The 13,180-nt window shown below is 45.5% G+C and overlaps 1 protein-coding gene across 2 annotated transcripts in view; it reads left to right on the plus strand.

Annotated features, from left to right (window-relative positions):
- The window catches only part of LOC144770598 (insulin-like growth factor 3.L), a 146,892-nt gene that overhangs the window by 82,352 nt on the left and 51,360 nt on the right, over positions 1-13,180 (plus strand). Inside the window, exon 4 of one of the 2 annotated variants that reach the window (XM_078655261.1) lies at positions 10,207-10,802. The exons of the other annotated variant lie outside the window; for it this stretch is intronic. Coding sequence (XP_078511387.1) covers positions 10,207-10,343 — 137 coding nt within the window. The 3' untranslated portion in view covers positions 10,344-10,802. Of the gene's footprint in view, positions 1-10,206; positions 10,803-13,180 lie in introns of those variants that run through there. 2 annotated transcript variants of the gene reach the window in all.

Raw genomic sequence — 13,180 nt, forward strand, 5'->3', positions numbered from 1 at the left:
TTTGAGGGTCCCTAGAGGATTGTGATTAGTCTATGGTTTACCATCTCTTTCTAAGCATGAAAATGTTTTGGTTGCCTTTTATACTTCAGTAATCTCAGTGTGGAAGTCTCCTATTTTTAGCTTTGATGCAAGATCGTCTGTCGTCCCTAGTATGCGAGTGGTATATTGACATAGTGGATTTTATTTATGTCAGCGTCCTTCTAGGGCCCTGAGTTGATGTTTCAAAAAGCAACGGCTATCTGTAAACCATGTATTGGTCTTCATGTTGTTAGGCCTGCATGTGGAAAGAGGGGCAAGTGTATCTAATGCACAAGAACATTTTTTCAAGCTGTACTATCATTTCCGAAGGTACATTCAAGTAGGTTCTTGTAAGAAGCAGTTGCATGAAACCTGAAGGTTTGACCCATGAAGGTTTCACCCACGCCTTGGTCACGAGTCGACTGGACTATGGTAACACACTATACGCCGGAATCTCAGCAAAACTACAGAAAAAACTCCAGCGCATCCAAAACGCGTCAGCAAGACTCATATTAGACATCCCTCGCCAAGATCACATCTCTGGACATCTAAAAGACCTTCACTGGCTACCCGTCAACAAAAGAATTACTTTCCGCCTTCTCACCCACGCACACAAAGCCCTCTACAACCTAGGACCTGAATGCCTCAACACCCGACTGTCCTTCTACAAACCCACCCGCCAACTAAGATCGTCCAATCAAGCCCTCGCTGCAATCCCGCGCATCCGGAAATCCACCATGGGTGGCAGATCCTTCTCCTTCCTGGCTGCCAAGACCTGGAACTCTCTCCCCACCCACCTCCGCCTTACTCAGAACCACATCTCCTTCAGAAAAGAACTCAAAACCTGGCTATTCGACAAATATTGAACCCTTCCCCCAGCGCCTTGAGACCCTCTGGGTGAGTAGTGCGCTATACAAATGCTCGAACTTGAACTTGAGAAGAAGCTTCTGTGAAAATCAGTGTTCTGAAGCAGAAGAAAGATTTCCTTCTTTTTTTACAGAACTCTCTTTCGTTGGAGCAGTTAATCATACTGTGGTCTGACCAGGATCATTTCTGGGAGCTCAGAAATCATTGTAAATATGTTGAACCAGTTTCTTTGTGAATGATTTGGAATGTTACAGAGATGTAAGAAGCAAATAGTGCATATTTCATCAATGATGTTTTGACTGTTCAAGTTAGAAAAATCATCTACTCTTATAATGAGCAATAGGAACACTTCACTGGTAGTGTGCCATTACAACCTTAGCGGTAGTGGTTACACAATAACATATCAAGATATACCATTGGATCCAAATGAAGATAAGTAATTCATCCTCACAAGTCAACAGAGCCCCACATTGACAATCTCTTCTCTGATAGCTTACTTCACCACTCTTCTTTGTTTCTCCCCCATATTTTATGTCTCATTTTCATGCTACCTCATGTTCTTGCCTGTTCTCTCTTATCTGCCTCCCTTTCCAATCATCTCCTGTCTTTCCTCTACCTCCAGCATTACTTTTATTTAGGATGGCAAAAATGTGTTTCTTACAACCAGTGAGGGAAAACAAATGAACGCATGTCCCCCCACACATTCCATGCTCACACCGATTGCTAGTACTTACTGTTCTCTTCCAGGGGATCCCCATCAATAGTCATAAGCACTGAATATTCCCACCCATGTGCGCGACCCCGGAAACAATATAAAAATATATATGGAAAAACATATATATCTCGCTCCACATATATGTATGTACATATATACTTTTTTCTCATACCAATCCAGCCCCAAAACTGAGGCTAAACAATGTAATCACTCATACATGCACTGAAATTAGCAAGGAAATAAAAAACACATTAGGTCCAATAGCCCTTTAACTTTGTGTTTTAATGAGTAAAAACACTAATAAATCCTGAAAATTGCTAATGAATAGACATTGTTAGCCACAGGCTGCATTTAAAAGCAATAACATAGAAAATGAAAGCATTTTCAACAAAAACTGGCACTGTGCCTTTAAGTCAGCCATGACCCCAGGCTTCCCATCATGCCTCAGGGGTGACAGTTAGGTCAGTTGTTTTTTCCGGCTCCTTCTGTCAGGACCCTGGTTTAACAGCTCCCACCTTTTTTGACTTTCTGTCAAAAATTCTTGGTGATTTTCTTCAATTTTTGATTTCACTCGATGGTTTTTTACCTTAGAGAGATAATGCTGCCGTTTTTGAGCTTCAAAAAAGGTTACATTTTGTCAAAATGCCTTCGCTTTTTGATCCCTGCCCTTCCTGTGGGAAGAAGAAGGCTAGGACTGATATACATCCTGTGTGTCTCCTCTGTCTCCCTGAGACACATTCTGCAGAAAAATGTGAACAACTGCAAGACTTTGTCAAGGAGAACCCTCAAAGATAGAGAAAGAAATCGAATTTATGGTCTTTCTGAGAGAGGTAGGTCTCCTAAGAGACAGAGAAAGCGAAGGGCGCGATCGACGTCGAGAGATGTCCAGACTTGCTCTCCTTCGGCGTCGGGATCGGCGTCGAAGTTTCCCCTGACGACGAGGCACCTTCCTTCGATGACAAAGACTTCAACGTCGAGAATCAAGGTACCTCCGCTGCCGTCAACCGGGCGACGTGCAGCGTCGAGAGAGAGGTCTCCATTTGAGCATAGGAGCTCGACGTCGAGACAACTGCCGTCGAAACCTCATATCCAGTCTTCGAAGTCGCAGCTTCCTCCGTCGACGCTTAGTCATCGGTGTTCGACGTCGAGGCAACCTCCGTCGGCGTCCGGTCATCGACGCTCGACGTCGAGACACCCTCCGTCGTCACCCAGCCAGCGGCGTTCGACGTCGGGGCATCCTCTGTCGGCATCCAGTCATCGACGCATGACGTCGAGGCATCCTCCGTCGGCGTCCGGTCATCGACGCTCGACGTCGAGGTATCCTCCGTCGTCGCCAAGGCATCAGCGCTCAACGTCGAGGCATCCATCGGAGTCCAGTCAAGGGCACTCAGCGTCGAGACACCCTCCGTCGGAATCCAGCATTTGGTGCTCGACATCGAGAAGGCCTCCGTCGGCGTCACCTCATCGGCGTTCGATGCCGAAGCATATGTGGTCAAGACAAGTCTCTCCAGCACGATCCCAGAGGACAGAGTCTCCGCAGAGAGTTCGTCAACCCTCAGCACAGTCTCAACCAGCAGTGTCGCAGCAGACCAAGACGTCGAGTTTGCCAACTCCGTCTCCAGGTCATGGGCCTCGGTCGCAGAGGTCTCCAAGATCAGCTGCAGCTGCGGAAGGAGAATCTGTCTTAGGGCTATCTAGATCAACGGAGCGCTCTCCAGTGAGCAAGAGCCATCATGCTAAACGGAAGAGAGCTTCAGAGGATCGTGGTTCTCTGAGTCACACAAGATCCCCTACGCCTCCTGTGAGCCTTTCTTCATCCTCGTCAGGCTCTTCTTCTTCTCACCGTCATAGGTCTCCGGATGTGGTCATTTATTCATCCGGCAGTGAGAGATCAAGGCGTTCCCCTGCACGTTCGCTGCATGGACAAAGGGATGTAACACCTCCTGCACCTTCACCAGCGAGGGACAACGCGTAGAAGGCGCCTTCCATCAGGCTGTCTCCAAGATGGTGTAGGCCTCTTCATCACTGAGCGCCAGACAAAGAAACAGCGGCCAGGATGCAAGAATACAGGCCGGTTTCTAGGCCCAGAGAACGATCTCGCTCCCAGGTGCTTCCCAGAGAACAATCACGCTCCCGGGTGCGTTCCAGCAGACGAAGAACCAGATCTAGGAGCAGGAGAAGGGAACGAAGATCTCCAACTACATCTTCTTCTCCTATCCGCTCCCATAGGGATTACTCGCCTACTTTGACGGACACTCGTCCATCAAGGATATCCCCAATTGATGACATCTTCACTTTTCAGGACATTCTGGGCAGAGGGGCTCTGAAACTATGAGTGCCCTTGACAGCTCCCCAGATCAAGACCTCAGTGATCTTTGAAACCCTGCATCACAGGTCTGCACCCAAGCCTCTGTTGCCTTTGGTACCTGGGATTATAGAGCCAGTGATGGAGGTATTCCTCACTCCAGCAACAATAAAGGCCGCGCCAGCGAGGATTCTCAAAAAGTACCGCTCGCCAGAGGAGGATCCTCTGTTCCTCATGGCTGATCCGCCCCCAGACTCAGTCATCGTCGCAGCGACGAAAAAGTCAGGTGCAGTAGCCTCCTCCTCCACAGTACCTCTGGATAAGGATTCGTGGGGGAGACGACTCTGTAATACTTCAGCCTCATTTCTCAAGGTGTCCAACGCGGAAGCCCTTTTGGGGCGTTATGATAGGTCCCTGTGGGATTCCCTGCTGCATTTTGTGGAGAAACTCCCGCAGGAAGACCGTAAAGACTTTGAGGAGATTCTCTTGGAAGGCAGCCAAGTCTCCAATGAAGTCATTAGCGCCGTAGCGGACGGAGCTACCCTCGCAACGTATGGCTATGCGCATGGAATATCTGCAAGGAGATCCTCCTGGTTGCGTCTCACAGCTTTGAAACCAGAGGCCCAAGCTCGGATCTTGAACTTGCCTTTTTCAGGTACATCTTTTTTTGGGGCAAGTACTGATGAGGAAATGCAGCGCATGAAGGCAGAGTTGGACACTCTCAAAGCCGTAGGGCTTGAGAAAAAGAAGGAGTTCAAAAAGAGATATCGCTCCTACAACAAGGGCTCTTCTAAACAGCAGGTTCAAACCCCTCACTGGCAGAAGGGTCAAGACCAGCAGGGACAGCAAAAGTCTCAGTTCAGAGACAGGCGTAATTCCAGAGGAGGAGGGAATCAGCGCCAGGGCAACAATTCCAACAAAGCCCAGTCCAAGCAATGAGTCCTTCTTTCCCCCAGCGCCGTGGACCACTCCAGTGGGGGGAAGCATCGCGCATCAAATGATAGGGTGGCAAGCCATTACGAAAGACCGTTGGGTGTTGACTACCCTTCAGAATGGATACTGTCTTCGTTTCCATCGTTTGCCTCCATCAGTTCCTCCAATGCCAACATCAAATCATCAACTACACCTTTTATAAAAAGAAGTAGCTACTCTCCTTGAAAAGTCAGCCATCGAGAGGGTGCCAATGTCTCAAAGGGGGAAAGGAGTGTACTCACGATATTTTCTGGTCAGAAAAAAAGGCCAAAAGGCAGAATACAGACCCATCTGGACTTGAGAACACTCAACCTGCATGTCAAAAAAGAAAAGTTTCGCATGTTGGCGCTTCACCAAATATATCCACATCTCAGGAGGGGAGATTGGATGTTTTCGCTGGACCTACAAGATGCCTACTTTCATATCCCGATACACCTCAATCACAGGAGATTCCTTCGGTTCCGGGTGGGGACCTCCCACTACCAGTTCAAAGTCCTTCCGTTTGGGTTGAAGTCAGCTCCCCGGGTGTTCACGAAGTGTGTTGCAGTAGTAGCGGCTGCACAACGCCGCAGGGGGGTCTTCGTGTACCCATACCTGGATGATTGGCTGTTGAAAGGTCCTTCCCCAGACAGTGTAAGAAGTCAATTCCAGACCTGCATCGAGCTCTGTCAGCGGCTGGGACTTCATGTCAACTTCAACAAGTCAGTCTCTCAGCCCACCCAGAAGTTTCACTTCCTAGGAGCTCTGCTAGACTCCGAAGTAGGAAAGGTGTTTCCTTCGGAGGAGAGACAGTGTTCTATAACTCAGAAGTGTCAGCTGGTACTTCGCTTGCCTCCCTGCTAGGGTCGATGGCATCATGCATTTACCTGGTCCCGAATGCCAGGCTTCGGATGCGTCCTCTTCAGCAGGATCTGGAGGACAAATGGGACCAACAGTCAGCTCGCTGGGACGACCAGATTACTCTGTCAGAAGCAGCTCGAGCTTCCATTCCGTGGTGGACAAAGAAGCAGAATATGCAGGTGGGTGTTCTGTTCCATCAACCTCCTCCTGCACAGACATTGATCACAGATGTGTCTCTGCAAGGCTGGGGAGCACACATGGGTCAGCTCCAAGTGCAGGTTCTGTGGTCTTCCAAAGAAAGTACCTACCACATCAACATGTTGGAGCTGAGAGCAGTCCACCTAGCCCTCAAAGCGTTCCTTCCCTCGCTTCAAGAAGCTTCAGTATTAGTACAGACAGACAACACCACCACAATGTACTACTTGGAACAAGCAGAGGGGAACACGCTCAAGGACTCTTTCATTGGAAGCCCAACGCATCTGTCATTGGCTTCTGACTCGCAAGTTGTCCGTCACAGTAGTCCACCTCCCAGGAGAGCAGAATGTGAGGGCAGACGCACTAAGCCGGCATTTCGAAGACAAGGAAGACTGGGTTCTCAACGACGCAGTAGTAGAAGACTTCTTCCAGTCTTGGGGTCGTCCCACCATAGATCTGTTCGCGGACGACGAAAATTCCAAATGCCGAGACTTCGCCTCAAGGTTTTACCGGCCAGGATCGAAAGGGAATGCCCTTTTGATAGACTGGTCAGGGAAATTTGTGTACGCCTTTCCACCCCTTCCGCTGATCCCGAAGGTGGTGAGCAAGCTGACACACTCGTGCACAACGATGATACTCATTACCCCCGACTGGCCGAGACAGTGGCGGTACACGGACCTGCTTCACCTGTCAGTGACTCCTCACAATAGGCTACCATGCAGGCCGGACCTGTTATCCAAGATGAACGGGAGGATTCATCATCCCAACCTTCCGTCACTGAGCTTGGCAGCATGGCTCCTGAGGTCATACTATACGGCCATCTAGGACTGCCGCAGGACTGCATGTCCATCCTAAAAGAGGCGAGACGTCCTTCCACAAAACATTCTTATGCATGCAAATGGAAGCGCTTCTATATGTGGTTTTTGCAAAATGGTCATAATCCTTTTAAGAGTCAGGAAGAAGCAGTTCTTCACTATATATTATATCTGGCAGGTTTAAAGTTTAATTCTATTAAGGTGCATTAAGCTGCTATAACAGCTTATAGGCGGTCACCTTCACAACCTTCTTTTTTCCAGTTGCCAGCTGTAAAGGACTTCCTGCAAGGGTTGAAAAAAGTGTACCCTCCAGTGCGTCCTCCTTCTCCCTGGGAGCTGAACCTGGTGCTATCAAAGCTAATGGGTCCTTCTTTTGAACCATTCATAAAGCTACTTTGCAGCACCTTTCCTGGAAATCTGCTTTTTTGGTGGCAATCACGTCAGCTCGTAGGGTGAGCCAAATCCAAGCTCTCTGTTGCAAAGAACCCTATACTGTGTTTCATTTGAGTAGAGTGGTACTAAGGACACATCCGTATTTTCTTCCTAAAGTGGTGTCAGATTTCCATGTCAATCAGACCATTTCTCTGCCCCCTTTCTTTCCCAATCCCTCTACTCCAGCTGAGAGGGCTTTGCATTCTTTGAACCTGAAAAGGGTTTTAAAATTCTATCTGGATAGGTCCAAGTCTGTACGTCAGTCTGATCAACTATTTGTTAACTATGGATCGATCAGAACAGGACATGCAGCCTCGAAACATTCTATTTCGAGATGGATCTTTTTGTGTATCAAGCTTGCTTACCAGTTGGCGCAGAAGACTCTCAGGTTTTCTCCCAAGGCGTATTCCACCAGGGGTAGAGCTGCGACTGCGGCTTTTCTCAATATTGTGCCCATGTCTGAGATCTGTAAGGCGGCGACCTGGAGGTCCGTCCATATATCATTTACCAAACATTACTGTCTTGATTCTGACACTAGAGCAGATACCCAGGTAGGCCAGGCCTCCTTGCGGAATCTGTTTAAGAGCTGAGTTCTTGGCTGTTATGATTGGTTTTTGGTTAGGTCATGTACTTCTCATTTACCTGCAGGTGGTTGATGGGCTTGCTATTCTATTCTGTGCTTATAACTATTGATGATGATCCCCTGGAAGAGAAGGATAAGTTACTTACCTGTAATCCTAGTTCTCTTCCAGGGGTATCCTCATCAAAGTCATAAGCAACCCACCCGCCTCCCCAGGTAAATGAGATTGGTGCATCTATGACTTATGGTTGAGCCCTGACTTCAGGGTTATGCAAAGAACAACTGACCTAACTGTCACCCCGAGGCATGATGGGAAGCCTGGGGTCATGGCTGCCTTAAAGGCACGGTGCCAGTTTTTGTTGAAAATGCGTTCATTTTCTATGTTATTGCTTTTCAATGCAGGCTGTGGCTAACAACGTCTATTTATTAGCAATTTTCAGGATTTATGAGTGTTTTTACTCATTAAAACACAAAGTTCAAGGGCTATTGGACCTAATGTGTTTTTTATTTCCTTGCTAATTTCAGTGCATGTATGAGTGATTACATTGTTTAGCCTCAGTTTTGGGGCTGCATTGGTATGAGAAAAAATAATATATGTACATACATATGTGTGGAGAGAGATATATATGTTTTTCCATATATATTTTTATATTGTTTCCAGGGTCCGCACATGGGCGGGAATATTCAGTGTTTATGACTTTGATGAGGATACTCCTGGAAGAGAACTAGGATTACAGGTAAGTAACTTATCCTTTTCTGGGGTCAGCGACTACAGAAGGGCTAGCCTACTGCTAAGATGGATACAAGTCTTAGGCGGTGGAGAGGCTCTGGGACTCTCTACCGGCTCCAACTTAACCTTCAAGCCCACATAATATTTTCTGATGATCAAAGCACCCCCAGACTATGGCATCCAGTCCCTGCGTCCGGCTGTCTCCTTGGCTTCCCCACCCTAGACTATACCATCTGCCTACAAAATTAAGGGATAAAGAGAGGCATGGCTGCCCAAGGTAACAGTGTTCCCTCTAAGCTGATCTATGACGTTAAAGGTTCACTTAATCTTAGCAGATCTGATTGTCAGATTTGGAAATGTGAATTTGCCTGGCCATTCCTGAAAAATGTAGACATACCCTCCCGCAGCAGCCAGGTGTCATGCTTCATCATAGGGTTGTCTACATCAGCCCAACAGTTGTTGTAAGAAGGCGGCAGATCGGATCAATCAACCTAGTTGAGAACTCTTAGGTGGTGATTGTGGACCTACCTGGTAGTGGTATGTGGGGGATCGCAATCGAATCGAAAGCCCTGCAATGGTACCCACATCAATATATTTTAAAAACAGAAGGCTGGATCTCAGGGAGTATTTGTCATTCCTGCCTATACGGTGAACCTACCTTGGGTCCATCGTGGGGTAAAAGCAGAGTTCTGGCTGATATCGGTGGGCAGTGTGCACCTGCAATACAGGAGAAGATGTAATCATTTAGAACGGAGTGCCGAAGTCTCGCCTGGTGTCATGAGACAGCAGCCATCTTGATCATGAATAATATTTAGACGTGGAGGAAGCCAGAAACAACGCTTGTCGTTCCAGTCTTCCACTGCGCTTGATTTCCTGTTTGCCTCTCCTGATTCTCTGCTTCATCAGCAATTCCTGGCTGCTGTTCTCAGGTGGTTTTGTCCACATCTTTGCCTACATCTTCTCCCGCAGTTCTCCTCGTACCTGAGACCTGAAACAAGAAATGATTTCTGTTTAATTTCCGAAGGCAGTAATTGCGCTCGCATTCTTTCTGTGTTGAGAAATGCGTCTTCTTCCAACATCCAGACAAGCTTTGCATTACTTCCTGTTGGCATCATTGTGATATCATGCTCTGTAACAAAATGGATACATAGAATTGTGACAATTGAATTGTGCCCATAAAAACAAAGGTATTCTGACATTGTTTATGGCTTATATTCACAGCATGCAAAAGACTCCAATGTTTTCTTGGTAAGACTGTTATTCCCATGAATAAACGTCTACATGATTGATTATGATGTGGCCTAGTATATGACTGTTCTTAACTTACCTAGTTACTTGTAGCCTTCTTCCAAGAACAGTGAAGTTTTTCAGCATGCACATACCATATAGCGTCTAAGAGCATGTGTCTAGGTTTTATTTTGTGTTCATGATATAACCTACCTTTATTTTCTACAAGACATATTTATTTAGATACTAGGTGCTTCCTGGTATACCTCGTGGTATGTACATTGTTTCATGTCGCGTTAATGAATGTAAAGCTCATATATCCATATTAGATAGACCAATAGTTCACTACCTGTACATATACCTGCCTTTGCTGTCCTTACCATTCAACGTATTTTGGGAAATCTTCAAATAGGCAGGGAAAGGGGATGAACCAGGTTAGCCTTTAAATCACTGGGTGATATTTGGGACATCAGTGTACTTTACATCACTAATCTTAATTTCGTCCACCAGGGAGTGACGTCCAGCGTATTTCCAGGCAGCGGTCTTCCAAGGAAAGATCCAGAGCCGTGTCTTTTATCTCCCACTCCTCTTTCCCCCATTGGGTTCCAGTTGCCTTGATTATTTCTAAAATGAATAGGCGACTCTAGCCTGGTAGGGGAGTTGGGAATCAGCAGCTGTATCTAACTCACTTCTTTGGGAACATTCGGTGAGTGCCTGATAGTGTTAACGTTTCCAGATACCTTGATTCAGTTGACATTTTTCAGCCATCTCTTGCCCCACCAGGAGTCCGTGGTCTTCTTCTCCAATAATTACCACTCTCACTTTCACACACTCACTCAGTCATACAATGAGAAAAACTACATACACTGCGGTACTCCCATTTGATGTATCACAGCTGGGGCCAAAAGAAGAGCTGTGAAATCAGAAATGACACATACAGACATGTCATTAATACTGGTAGACCTGTCTGTTGGTCATACCAGTACACCGCAATCCAATCTTATGGCCAATCACTAGGCAACATGTAGTCAAACTAGTAAATGAGACAAGACACACAAGGCTGAATGTGTGATTTGTGATTGGTACTGCAAAATAAAACACTAGAGAATGGCACATTGTATTGTATTGTAATTGCATTTATATAGCGCTGATGAGGCGTCAAAGTGCTTTTTCGGCGAGTAGCACGCTACTCCGGGACCCATAGAGGATTAGTGTTGAATTAGTATAGTGAAACATGCAAGTACATTTTAAGTGGTGGATAGGTTAGTCAGTTATTTGGATTTGGAATGATAGCAGAAGGATAGAAGAGGAAAAAAGGTTTGTTTTTATATATCGCTGATGGGGTGTTGACGCACGCTATTCAGGACGCCAATAAAGGATTAGTGGTGAATGAATATGGTGAAATATGAAGTAATTTCAGTGGTGGATATTAGTCAGTTATTTGGAGTGAGAAGGATAGCGGAGGGATAAAAGGGGAAGAAAGGTTTGCATTCATATAGCATTTGTTACCCCTGATGGGTGTTGAAGTGCTTTTCTGGCGAGTAGCACGCCACTCCGGAACCCATAAAGGATTAGTGGTGAATTAGTATAGTTGAATATGGAATTTGAGAAGTGAACATGTTAGTCACGTGCAAATTGTGGACACAGCCATAATACCATGTGTTCAATCCATCAGTACTCACAAACATTTCCTCTGGGGCCAAAATGCATTATCTGGGTTATCACCAGTGGCTGCACATACAACCATGGGGGAAGGGAGTGTGGGTGGAGAGATTCGGGTGGGGTGATTTGGGATGGGGCTAAGTTGGGCAGGAAATGGCATGGTGGAGACTTTGATGGACAAATTGTACCATGTGGAGAGAAACCACACATGAAATTTACAAAAGAACCTCTTCAAATAAACTGTTACAAAGATTGAGAGAATGTTGCATTGTGAAAAACTAAAAAGTGTAATAATTCCAACAGATGTTTAGGTAATTCATAGAAAATGTGCCCCTTGTGGTATAAATCACACACATTGATGTAAGAATGATAAAGCTCTGTTAATTGAAAGTACAATCAACCCCCAAAAAAAGAAATCTTTTATTCTGATAAAGTAGCATTTCGATTATGTACTTAATGCATTCGGATTAGGTATCACTGGTAATGTTGGAGAAATGTCAATTAAATTACTATTCAAAGACGGAAAGTAGCTGAGGTACAAGTAGATCCTTCATATCACACATGAATACATTCAGTGAAGAAGACATGCATAGTGTTCACCTGTGTGCAAGAGTTGCTGTGCAAGTCTCCCAGTCTAGATGCTACATAAAAAGTGTTACTCTGATTTGAAGGCCTTTTAGTGAATGTGGAACAGCAAGTACAAAGGCACACATAATGCAGTAAAAGTATTTTCCAATGCAAAGAATTTACGCACTGATTTTACACTTCATGTCCGCAATTAATTTCTTGTACTCTGGAACCTTTTCAGAAAGTGCAAGTCTCAGGAGGTGATTCAGATGTGCGTCATCAGTTTGTTTCTTAATTTATGTTTTTGAACACCCATTGTGGAAAAGGAAAACTCGCATACATATGCAGAGCCAAACATTCAAAGTATTTTCTGTGCCAAGGTAAAAAGAAGAGGGAATTATTCAGAATGCACACTTTGCCAGAAATCATCTGGTTCCTTCCCCAAGAAAGAGGACTCAAGCACAGAGCTGTATTGCATTTCAGTTAGATCCAGCTCAGCTTGTTCCCTTTTCAAACCCAGCAACAGCTTCAAGATTCCTTGCACTAACCATCCATGGATTTTCTGCAAGCTTAAAAAGTGGGGTGAGAACTCTAAACTGAGAAAATTGCCTCTTAATGTCCCCAGAAATTTCCCCCAGATAAGCACAGAGATTGAGATTCAACAACATTTCCTGAGATTTTTCAACCCTTTGGGTTAAAGCCTGCAACATAGCAAAGTGTGTGAGATCACCATCGTCCAGCTGCTCTCGGAACAGGTCTAGTTTACTTTCGAGGGAGTATACGGCACTTATCATTGAGGACACTAGGTTTTGTCTACCTTGAAGTGATAGATTGACAGTGTTGAATTGTGAGAAAATGTTACACAGAAAATGGAGCCATTGCAAGTCATACAATCCTGGGAATGACTGCCCTCGACTGATTTCAAATTGTTCAACTTCTGGAAGCAAAATAATAAACCTTTCTAGCACTCTACCTTCGCTCAACCACCTAACTTCAGTATGCAGCAACAGGTCTGCATATTCAGTTTCAGCATCCTTCACAATAAGTTAAAAAGTCTGTGGTTGAGTGCTTTTGCTTGAATATAATTAACAATTCTTACTGCTTGCTTCATAGCATCATTTAGTTGTCTTTGTTTTATTTTCGAGCGCAATGCTTCCTGATGGATTATGCAATGATAATCCATTAAAGTGGATGATTTATGTTTTTTCCTTAACAGAGATACAAAGTCCCTCTCATGTGCAGTCATGGTGGTTGC

The sequence above is a fragment of the Lissotriton helveticus genome, chromosome 7, assembly GCF_964261635.1.
Source record: "Lissotriton helveticus chromosome 7, aLisHel1.1, whole genome shotgun sequence".
NCBI classification, from domain to species: Eukaryota; Metazoa; Chordata; class Amphibia; order Caudata; family Salamandridae; genus Lissotriton; species Lissotriton helveticus.